Source organism: Hydra vulgaris, chromosome 01, assembly GCF_038396675.1.
Source record: "Hydra vulgaris chromosome 01, alternate assembly HydraT2T_AEP".
Taxonomy (NCBI): Eukaryota; Metazoa; Cnidaria; class Hydrozoa; order Anthoathecata; family Hydridae; genus Hydra; species Hydra vulgaris.
In genome coordinates, this window is record NC_088920.1 from 19,557,854 (window position 1) to 19,571,216 (window position 13,363).

The 13,363-nt window shown below is 27.1% G+C and overlaps 1 protein-coding gene across 1 annotated transcript; it reads left to right on the forward strand.

Moving 5' to 3' along the window:
* Positions 1-4,043: 4,043 nt before the first annotated feature.
* Positions 4,044-5,718, forward strand: LOC136074184 (uncharacterized). The gene is made up of 3 exons (XM_065786488.1): positions 4,044-4,726; positions 4,911-5,187; positions 5,420-5,718. The coding sequence occupies exons 1-3, from the start codon at positions 4,481-4,483 to the stop codon at positions 5,716-5,718; spliced, it is 822 nt and encodes a 273-aa protein (XP_065642560.1). The 5' UTR covers positions 4,044-4,480.
* The last annotated feature ends 7,645 nt before the right edge of the window (positions 5,719-13,363 follow it).

Here is a 13,363-nt window from a genome sequence, read left to right on the forward strand (position 1 = left end):
ATGCATTCAGAAGTCTCTGTGATCAAACTAAATAAAAACTTAACAAAATAGCATAAAACACAGATGGAACACATTTTATTTCAAATGTTTATGTATGAAATAAAAAAAAAAGAAGATAAATAGTTCAAACAGTACTTAACAACATTAAAAAAAAAACATTAAAATAGGAAATTTTAATGCGCACATTTGAAAACATATATTGACAATTCTTGTAAGGGATTTAGAGATGGCTAAAATTTGTTCAGTATTATACAACACAGAAAAACCAACATAGGACTGTTCATTTTGTAAAACTAATTGGGCAAGTAAGGGAGCTCTGTTAAACTCTACTTTATATACTTTGTCACAATTTGGAAAAAAATTATACAATTTGTTAAATTCTAGTTTGGGAACATACTCTAAAAAAACAAAACTATATTCAGCATTAGAATTGAAAATTTTTGACAAACTAAATAAATTCTTATCTATTGGTATGTAATAATTATACGATTAGCAGGCTAAACTATCACCATAAATTTCATGGTCATTAAAATATTTATACATTATTTGAGTCACATATTCTGCACCAGAATGTAGAATAATATCAGAATGGTTGTTATCTGATTTTGATTCAATCATAAAATCTTCTAGTTTTGCGATTAACCCCGTAACTTCACGCTTGTCAACAGCTCTAAATATCACAAGATTCTTTTCCTATCATTCTCGTTGTTTCTGTTTTCCATTTAGTGCTAAATGGTTCGTGAATGATAAAATCATTGACTTGGGTTGCTGAAAGTTTGGAAATATATTTGACTCCAAGCCATTCTAAAGTAGGAGCATATAAAACTTTCATTGAGCAGAATTGAGAGGCTTGGCACCATGCGTTTATGCAATCAAAAAATAAATCTTTGAAAACAATTCTGAAAAAAACAGACATTTGTCTAACAAGGCTTGTACCATAAACTAATAAAGCAATTAGATTGAGTTCTGGAGTATATAGATTCAATCTAGCTTTGAACACAATATCTCTAAAGTCAACAAGTAAAGATGGATTAGGTAGCAGTTCTGACGTTTTCAATAAAGCAACGATATGTTCATTAAAGTATAAAGGCATAATTATGTCATTAGTTGAGTGGGACAGTAAATAAGATTTACATCTTTTACTTAATTCATTATATTTAAAAAAACTTGTCAGTGCACAGCAGTTGCAGACTTTCTCCAGTTGTGGGTTTCATTAATATATTGCATAGCTTCTTAACAATTCCAAGTAAACGGTATGAGCAGCTACTTCCATAGAAAACTAATAAAGTATGTTTCTCATTAATGCTTGAGTAAGTTTTATTGTTTAGATCAGGAATTATTTTCCATGCACCCTGCTCTTTTAGTGAAATACAAAGTTTACACATTGGTTTAAGTTGCAGTCCCCTCCTCTCTGAGAAACTAATAATAAATGCTAAAAATGAAGTGGGAACACTAGACGAAACAAGCAAACAAGAAAAACTGAAGCAGGTTGCTAAAAGAGAAAGACTTGATGTTTCCAAATTCCATTTTTTATCTTTAATTTGAGAAGAAACCATTTTATATTCTTTAATGGCTAAATAAGCTTCATCATGATCTTTATAATGTGGTCCAAACCATTGAACAACCAGTTGAAAAGCCATCTTACTGCCAACAGGAAAATTAATTATAGGGTCTTCATTATTATTAAACAGGGAAAGATCAGCATAAAAATTAAAACTAATTCTTTTAAGTTCTTCACAATTGAACTGCTTTCAATTTGTTTAAATGAACTGACTTCATTTATACAAATAGAAAGCATGAGCTGCAATTTCATATCTGTAATGAAAAATAAAATTTAAATTTAACAATATCACAAATTAGGGTATTATATTTATTGATATGATATTCAATAAAGTTCCTAAAAACAATTATTATTAAGTAACTATAACATTAATTGTATTTATTAGTATCATTATTAAATATTAACAACTAAAAATATTTCTATCTATTAAGAAAATCTTTTACAAAAAGCCTTTACAAATTACGAGTAAACTTTATCTTTAAAAATCGAAATTTATTTAAACTGAATTAATTGATTTATTTTAATTGATTAAACAGAAAAAAAAAAAAAAAAAAATAATTAAGATACCAAAATGATTTTTTCTCTTGCAAAAAATATTTTTTTTTCATATTGGCTTTTTAAAAATCTACATGAAAAAATTTAAAACATACATTGACAATTAGGGTTAGGGTCATACATATTTGTTCAATACAAATAAGTTAATTCTAGATTTCCGATGCAATCGGGTTATTCTAAATACAATACTATTACTTTAAATAAATACAATTGTACTTTAAGTTAAGCAAAAGTATAAACGTTTTTTCAGGACAGGACTTATAAAATGGTATACTAAAAGAGAGGAATAAAATGTTTTAACAAATATCTCTTAACAATAAACTTTTTATTAATTTCAGTGTTAAAATTGAAAAAAAACAATGTACCTTAAAATTTTTCCTTAAAAAAAAAACACCAGGTAATTTAGTTTATGAAATTATAAGTACATTTCAATCAAATAAAAATATTTAAGAAATTTTAATCAAATACATTACAAATTCAAATACGCCAAATCAGCCTATTTTCACCAAATACAAATACATATTTGTCACCAACCCTGCTTAAAATATTTACTTACAAGAGTTTATAAATTTTTTTGTAAACACTTTTTATTATATAAATGATTTAAATAATAAAAACATAAAAACATTTTTTTTGATCAGTAAAAAGTTTTACTATCAAGTGTTTAAACTGATTTGTAATAAACTTATAATCAAATATAAATTGCAATTAATTATAATTAATTATAAATTGAAACATTTACTTCATATATTTTAAAGAAATATGCCATATAAGTACGTGATATTAACTCTCAAACTTGACATCATAGATCATGTGACACTTAAATAACTAAATAAAAAAACTTAAGATGTAGTATTTTTAATCATTTTTTAAAATCTATTTATGAAACAACAAAAAAGCAATTTAAGATCCATGATTTCCACTTGTGGGGTTTAGAAAACTATCCATAATGCTACTTTCTAATTTAAATATGACATGAAAGAGTTAAAGCAACTTTTTATAAGTAGATGCTCTTGACATTAACATGTTTTGCAAATCAGGACAGGAAGTTTTGATAATTCAACCAGGAAGACTATCATACATTGTTTACAAGGTTTTACTAGCATATATAGTTTACAAGGTTCTACTACCATATATAGTTTACAATGTTTTCTTAAGATTACGCATTCTGGTAATTAATTAAAACAGCCTAATAATTACCTAAAAACCTAAGTATTACCACTGAAAATTAAAAAATTAATGGATTTAAAGAAGTTTATGAAGAGCTATTTATAAATGATTTGTAATTAAAGGTTTTTTAAAATACTTTGAATAAGCAAACATTAAAGATTTATTAAAATTCGAATAATTAAATTTTATTTCATTCATATATATAACAAACTTAACTTTGATGCAACTTATTTGTTAAGTTTTTAAAGAAATTCAATTGTTGATTTATAATTATCTTCATTGTATAATTACATATAATCAGGCTTGGTCGGGAAAGGCGTGCGATCGCACTCTGATCTTGACCACGCATACAATATTTAGTTGCGACAACTTGCCCACGGCTTCATAGATGTTTTGAGAACATTTCAAAAAATAATCAAGCGCAAAAAAGTTCAACTGGACCGATGAGAGACAATTACAAAAGTTAAAAGCTTCCTGATTAAATTGTTATAAAATAAGTTTAGAATAATTAATAAGCTTCGTCTTTTATAATTAAGCGACACTCTTTTATATAAAGTAAAAACTTACTATTAATAATTGTTTAACAAAGAAACAATTGTTATTCAATTTATCAAAGAGTTTAGTATAATTTCTTTTATTTGAGTACTTCTGATTTATTTCAACAAGATTCTAATAAACAAATGTTTGTTGATTTATTTAATAAATAAAAAAGTCAATCTTTTTTTAACCATTTCGCGCTTTACGTAGTTGGCCTGAGTTTTGTTTTTACAAATTACATACGATTCTTTGTAGTACGACGAACAAAAGAAACAATTAAATCATTCAGTTACTATGACAATGTTAGAACGTTGTTTTTAGCAGTATCTTTAAAAATGTTAAAAACAATTCCGCAATGTGCTAGACCCCTGAATTAGCGGTCTATAATGATCAGTATCTAAAAAAATTACATTCCAAATGAATTATATTTTTATTTTTTATTTTACTAACCAAAACCAAATTTTAAATACGTCAAACTATCTGAAAGCATTTTTTTATGATTAAACTCAAAAGGTAAAAATAAATTACGAGGAGGAAGCGGAACTGCTTTACCACTGATTATGAATAGTGAGTGGGCTTTTTTTTTATTTTTCATTTTAATAAGTATTTAAAACAGAAATAAGTAAATTTAAGTTTAAGTATAACAAATTTGTAAGAATGACATCTGAAGCAAAAAAAATTCAAGATAGTAAACCAATATCTAAGAACTTAAAAACTTTTCTTTCGTGGGGGAAAGAATCAGTTATTGGATACACGGAAGAAAATGGCTTTGTTGTCAAAATATGGTGTAAGATTTGTGCTAGGAACAAAACTGAAATTTTAACGGATGCTTTAGTTAAAGGAGTATCAAATCATTCTTTGACAGCGTTTACGGAGGGAACTTGTGTGGTGACAAAGTATCAGGTAAAATTAAAATAATTAGCTTGTTCTTAATTTTTGACTCCAGGAATTAATTTAAACATAATTTTTCTACCATTATATAACTTATAACTGTAGTTATCTTATAATTTACTATATTACTAAGTGAATAAATTTTTTAGAAAATTGCTTAATTTGAACCGTGATTTTTTCTTTGATAATAATAAAGGTTGATCGCCATCTTAGAGGGCAAAGCCATAGATTAGCGGTGCTGATTGATAATGGTAACTCAGAAGATCCTGGAAGTAGTTGTATTGCTAACCTCGATATGGAAAACTTGTTAACTATTACACAAGACAACCGCGAAGCGTTATTAAAGATGATTAGAACAGCCTATGAAATGGCTCTAAAACCAAGCATGCCACATAGCCATTTCAAGACACTGATCAAATGCCAAAGACTTAATGGTGCACTCCTTTTACAAGGAAAAGACAACAATAAAGCAGGTTATTGATTTTTAGGTTCAGTTTCTTTTTCGTAATTTAATAAAATAATTCAAATGAAAAAATCAAATTAAAGTTACGTTACTATTATAATGAAAGTTTAATTTTTTTTTTTTTTTAAGATTTTACATTCGAATGGTCTTATCCTTTTGATTTATCCATTTTATTTTTTAATTTGAAAAATATTAGTTTTATTATTATTTTTTTATTTTATTGTTTTTAATTTCTTTTTTAGCACGTGAATATATCTCATGCATTGCCAGTGCCATTAAAGAAAAAGTTGCTAAAATTGTCAATGAAACAAACTTTTTCTCCATTCTTTCCGATGGTTCTCAGGCTAGAAAAACAAAGGATGAAAAAGAGTTGATTCTTGTGCGCGTTGAACGCGAAGGGACCCCTGCCTGTTTTGTAGTTTCTTTACTTGATATGAACAGTTTGGGTGGTATGAATGCCAATACCATTAAAAAGGCTATTGATAGCATTTTTATTGAAACCGGTAGTGTTCCTTTAACTGCGTCAAATACAAACTTGTAAGCGCTACGGCCGACGGAGCTTGCGTTAATTTTGGAATTTATAATGGCGTGTTAACACAATTAAAAAAAGATAGAATGTGGCTGATAAAAATTCACTGCGTAAACCATCGTTTAGAATTAGCAATAAAAGATGCTGTGAAAGATATTTCCCAGTATAAAGAGTGTGAACGTTTTTACATTTCCATATTTAATTTATTTCGCAATTCTGGAAAGCTAAAATGCGCAGTTAAAAAAGCTGCTGAGGCTTTGAACATTACATATTACACGTTGCCTAAAATATTTGGAACGCGCTTTATAAGTCACAGGAGACGCGGCTTTACAAAACTTTTACATAATTGGCCTTCGCTTATTGTGGGTTTCGATAATACTCTTGCTGATCGCGACACTAAAGCAGATATGCGTGCTAAACTTTCTGGATTGTCCAAACGGTTGCATGACTACAGACTATTATGTATGGTTTGTAGTTATTTGGACATCTTAGAAAAGTTATCACCATTATCATTGGTTTTTGAAAAACAAATGTTAATGGTGAATGAGTTAAAACCAGCGGTGGATATAACAAAGGCTAGCTTAGCGGAATTAAGCCATGAAGATATTGATAATATTATTGATTCATATTTACTCAAGTTTATAATCAATGAAAAAGATGGTTCAACCAATCTTCTTTCTTCGTATTTCAAAGAAGGTAACGAATTGAAAAAATCAAACCCTGAGTTTGTTGAGATTGAACTCAACAATACGGCTAATCTTAACTTTGAATGTATTCATTCTGCCATTAAAGTAAGAAAATTAGCAATTGAAATCATTCTGCCATTAATAAACGATAGATTTAGTTCGCTGTTAAATCCCATATTCGAATCAATGGATTGGTTAGATCCGCAAGTATGATTTAGTTCGCTGTTAAATCCCATATTCGAATCAATGGATTGGTTAGATCCGCAAGTATGGACAGCAGTCAGCATGTATGGTGATGCCAGCATATCTTTATTGCTAAACGAATTTTTTTACCCTCTAGAAAAATTAGGAATGGATTTTAAAATGGTTCTTTCGGAATGGAGAGCTGCAAAACTATTAATAAATGCGCAGTACACCACTGCACTCACACCATTGCAAATATGGCAGAATATTTTTCTTTATTATAAAATTAAGTTTCCAAACTTGAGTCTTTTAGTTGAACTTCTGATGTGTATTGCTGGTTCTAATTCAGCTGTCGAACGCGTTTTCAGTATTTTGACTGTGATTTTGACTGATAGGCGTTTAAAGATGAACCACTCAACAATGGAAGACTCAATAATCATAGCAGGGAATGACACGAATTTCACTCAACAAGAACGCGATGATATTTTAAGTCGTGCTGTGGATATTTTCTTAGATAGGCAAAGAGTTTTTTTCCTTGATTCAGCTAATGCTAGTATTGCCACTGATTATAGTAGCGAAGAAAGCTGCACCAGTGAAGATATAAGTTCTATATCTGAATCGGACGGATAAAAAATTTGTAATATAAATTTTATCCCACATAATTTTATATTTATGTACATTACTTAAGAGTCCTGAAGGACGAAAATATATTTAGCATTATATATATGATATCTTTGATTGTCATATTCTTGTTATACGATTGCATAAATAAGTTGAATTTAATAAAAAGGCAGCGTATAAGCTAATATATGTATATATTATATGCTGTATATATAAAACTTTTTAATAATATAGATCAAAATATGTTATTAAAAAGTTTATACTCTGCCATTTTATTAAATCTTTTAAACATCTGTGTGTGTGTGGCTCCAACAATAAGTCAACGTATTAAAACAAAACAAATTTATATTAGCGAATCTTTTTAAAGCATTCGTCAATATAAAATCATTTAATTAGTAAAGATTAAAGTTATGAATTTAATTTTTTTGCGTGTATTTTTAAAACTTATTGTTATGCGGACAAACATGGAAACATACTTGAATGTTCTCAAAACATCTATGAAGATGTCATAGTAACTGAATGATTTAATTGTTTCTTTTGTTCGTCGTACTACAAAGAATCGTATGTAATTTGTAAAAACAAAACTCAGGCCAACTACGTAAAGCGCGAAATGGTTAAAAAAAGATTGACTTTTTTATTTATTAAATAAATCAACAAACATTTGTTTATTAGAATCTTGTTGAAATAAATCAGAAGTACTCAAATAAAAGAAATTATACTAAACTCTTTGATAAATTGAATAACAATTGTTTCTTTATTAAACAATTATTAATAGTAAGTTTTTACTTTATATAAAAGAGTGTCGCTTAATTATAAAAGACGAAGTTTATTAATTATTCTAAACTTATTTTATAACAATTTAATCAGGAAGCTTTTAATTTTTGTAATTGTCTCTCATCGGTCCAGTTGAACTTTTTTGCGCTTGATTATTTTTTGAAATGTTCTCAAAACATCTATGAAGCCGTGGGCAAGTTGTCGCAACTAAATATTGTATGCGTGGTCAAGATCAGAGTGCGATCGCACGCCTTTCCCGACCAAGCTTGTATAATTATCATCACTTTTATCATTATTGTTACCATGATATTAATAATAAATAATAAATATTAATAATATATAATGATAATAATAATAATAATAATAATAATAATACTAATAATAGTTATTGATAATAAATAAGAAATATAGTAATAACAGCTGGACTTTTTTTGTGGACCATAATGTAACTGACGCTATTTAACCCTAACCTGAACCCTGATGTATGTACATTTCTTGCATAAGCAGCCCTTGGAATTCAGGTATGCATTCACCAATGCCAACTTAACTGCTAACCTAAAAATGTCTGGGGTAAGCAAACCTGCCTGAAAAATATTTGTCAAAACATGTATTGATTGAATGATAGATTTGGTTTCATATAATATTCAGTAAAACCAATAACTTACATATATAAATATAAATGCTGTTTTTTTTAAATAAATTTTTATATTTACAAGAGATAAAAATTGCAAACAAGAGTTTATTTTTACTATCGAGATTTTAATGTTTTAATTAAAAAAATTTTTTTTTACTTTTTAAAAAATTTATATAAAAGCTATATATGTTTTAACAATTTATGTAATTTATTTTTATTCCAAGCTGAGACCTTGAGTTCTAGGGAATATTAACACTTTTCAAAAGTCCTTATCAAATTTTTTACAAAAAAAATCTCGAAAATATAAATAAACTTTTGTTTGCAAATTTTATCTCTAGTAAATATAAAAAATTATTAAAAAAAAACAGCATTTACATTTATATGTAAGTTAAGGGTTTTACTGAATATTATATGAAACCAATTCTATCATTCAATCAAAACGTTTTGACAAATATATCACTAGCCATAATAGCATGCTAACAATGGAAATATTTGGGCAAAAAGTATTTTTATCAACTAGTAGAGTAAATTACTGCTGCAGATTAGTTAAAGTCAGCACAAACCAATATCAAGGGAGAAAAAGAGAGAAATGTAATTTGTAAAAGATATAATAAAATAAATGCTACTAACTAAAAATTTACAGTCTTACCATTTATTATGAATCCTGTTCTTAAACCAATTATCTCAACTGAGTTATCCCGCAATGTCTTTAAAAAAGCACATATTTGTTTAGGAGACATAGATAAAATGGTTTGAATTGTTAGGCATGTTAACTCTTGCTCTGGAATCTGCGAATCATATTGAAAGGAATAGAAACTTGGAGAGTCATTAGTAGTGTGGATAGATAAAGATGACTTCATGGCTAAAATGCGATTTAAAATGTTTGTATCTGGACTAATACTAATAAAAGAGGAGAGCTTACCAGTGCCAGGTATTTCACATTTTTCTTTTTTTTGCATTTCTAACTGTTAAAAAATAATAGTTTGACTACAAACCGACTTTAATCTTTCAATTTCTATTTTGTCCCATATATTTTTTAAAATTTGTTCCAAGTCTGTTACATTTAAAAAATGAGATGTTGCATGAAAAAAAGTTGATCCAAATTTTTTTTTTTTTAATTTTTTTTTTTTTTTTTGATTTTTTGTTATACCAACCACCAGCATAAGTTCACCATCTAAATTTACTTGAAACAAAGATACAACATCAAACAGTATTTCTGTTAATTGTGAAGTAATCTCCCACTTACTACCTTGTAACAAAAGGAGAAACAAAGTGACCAATCCAATATAAATATCACTTGCTAATAAATTAATAACAGGGGAAATCAAATCAGGGCAATTCATTTTTATGACACCAGGTGAATCTAAGCTAATTTTCAAAGTTAAAATCTGTTTATTTGTATTTGGAATAAATGGATAACCTTCTTGATGTGACACACTCTAAGAAACAAAAAATATACTTCTCAAGAAATATAAAAAATATTATGTAGAAACCACGGACAAAAACTATAAATAAAAAAGACTCTTCAAAATTATTTTTTAAATTAAAATAATCTCAAGGTTTCTCTTTAAAATAAAAACTAATATTCATCCATTTAAATTAAATCACTATATCCTTCTAAACTCTCTCTCTCTCTCTCTCTCTCTCTCTCTCTCTCTCTCTCTCTCTCTCTCTCTCTCTCTCTCTCTCTCTCTCTCTCTCTCTCTCTCTCTCTATGCATATGCAGTACTGTGAATAAGTTTTAGACCACTTGTATAATTCCTATGTAAAATTTTTAAAGCGTACTTAAGTTAAATAATATGTAAGAAAAGTTGAAAGAATATATTATTTTGTATAAATAAACAAAATTAATGAGGAAAAATGAGGGATTTGTTTGTTTATTTATTAAAACGATGTGTCATAACAACTACATCCAAAGCAGGATATTTGAAGAATGCTGTTACAGAAATTAGAGAAACTGGCTTCCTTGAAGATAGAAAGAAAAGTGGTAGACCTCCTAAGCTAACAAAAGATGACAATAAATATTTAAAAACCCTATTATTAAAAAATACAAAAAAAGCATTAACCGAACTGGCAAAAGACATTAACACAGCAACTCGGAAAAATGTCAGCTCTTCTTTTATTTGACGACACCTACTTAAATTGGGATTAAGAGGATGTGTTGCAATTCAAAAACCATTATTACGGTGTGGCATAAATAAAAACGACTTAAATATGCAAAACAACACAAAGATTGGGCCCAGGATATGTTTAATTGGGTTTTGTACACCGATGAGTCCAAATTTTGGACTCATCTGTGTACAGAACCGATGTCATATTGGCAAACATATTGGCGTCCATTCGTTCCAATATTTAAATTTTGGAATGAATGGACGCCAATATGTTTGAAGAAGAATTGAAGAAGCTTATCAGCACGAGTGTTTAAACCCTACTGTTAAACACAGAGGAGGCTCTTTACAAGTTTGGGGCTGTTTATCTTCATCTGGAGTAGGTGATTTGATCAAAATAGGGGAGCGACTCACTGGGGAACATTATGTGGATATCCACAGGCACCATCCGGAATGAGACTAATAGGTCATAATTTTATTCTGCACCAGGACAATGACCCAAAACATTGTTCCCGAGTGGCAAAAAATTATTTAAATGAAATGGCAGAGGAAGGAGTACTGGAATTGATGACCTGGCCTCCCCAGAGTCCAGTTTTGAATATAATTGAGTATATTTGGGATTACCTGGACAGAAAGAAAGTCGAACATGCTCTCTGAAATGCTAAAAAATATTTTGAAGTACTTCAAAGAGAATGGCACAACATACCCCAGGATTTTATAACTAACTTATATGTATCTATTTCCTGGCGAATATTGGCTAGGATTGAGGCAAAAGGAGGACATAGTAAATATTAAGAGTTTTTTATGAAGTTTGACATTAAAAAGTTTGTAAATGTTCCATATTTTGTGTGAAATACATGCGTTTTAATAAGTTTATAATTTAGAACTACAAACATAAATATTCCGGAGAAGTACTCTCCAGGATTTTTTGAAAAAAATGTAAGTGGTTTAAAACTAATTCACAGTACTGTATATATTTTTATATATATTTATATATATATATATATATATATATTTATATATATATATATATATATATATACATATACATATATATACATATATATATATACATATATATATATATATATATATATATATACATATATATATATATATACATATACTTATATATATACATATACTTATATATACATATATATATATATTTATATATATATATATATATATATATATATATATATATACATATACTTATATATATACATATACTTATATATATACATATATATATATATATATATATATATATATATATATATATATATACATATATATATATACATATATATATATATATATATATATATATATATATATATATGTATATATATATATATATACATATATATATATATATACATATATATATACAAATATACATATATATATATATATACATATATATATATACATATATATATATATACACATATATATATATATATATACATATATATATATATATACATATATACATATATATACATATATATATATATATATATATAAATTTATATATATATATATCAGGCTTGGTCGGGAAAGGCGTGCGATCGCACTCTGATCTTGACCACGCATACAATATTTAGTTGCGACAACTTGCCCACGGCTTCATAGATGTTTTGAGAACATTTCAAAAAATAATCAAGCGCAAAAAAGTTCAACTGGACCGATGAGAGACAATTACAAAAATTAAAAGCTTCCTGATTAAATTGTTATAAAATAAGTTTAGAATAATTAATAAACTTCGTCTTTTATAATTAAGCGACACTCTTTTATATAAAGTAAAAACTTACTATTAATAATTGTTTAATAAAGAAACAATTGTTATTCAATTTATCAAAGAGTTTAGTATAATTTCTTTTATTTGAGTACTTCTGATTTATTTCAACAAGATTCTAATAAACAAATGTTTGTTGATTTATTTAATAAATAAAAAAGTCAATCTTTTTTTAACCATTTCGCGCTTTACGTAGTTGGCCTGAGTTTTGTTTTTACAAATTACATACGATTCTTTGTAGTACGACGAACAAAAGAAACAATTAAATCATTCAGTTACTATGACATCTTCATAGATGTTTTGAGAACATTCAAGTATGTTTCCATGTTTGTCCGCATAACAATAAGTTTTAAAAATACACGCAAAAAAATTAAATTCATAACTTTAATCTTTACTAATTAAATGATTTTATATTGACGAATGCTTTAAAAAGATTCGCTAATATAAATTTGTTTTGTTTTAATACGTTGACTTATTGTTGGAGCCACACACACACAGATGTTTAAAAGATTTAATAAAATGGCAGAGTATAAACTTTTTAATAACATATTTTGATCTATATTATTAAAAAGTTTTATATATACAGCATATAATATATACATATATTAGCTTATACGCTGCCTTTTTATTAAATTCAACTTATTTATGCAATCGTATAACAAGAATATGACAATCAAAGATATCATATATATAATGCTAAATATATTTTCGTCCTTCAGGACTCTTAAGTAATGTACATAAATATAAAATTATGTGGGATAAAATTTATATTACAAATTTTTTATCCGTCCGATTCAGATATAGAACTTATATCTTCACTGGTGCAGCTTTCTTCGCTACTATAATC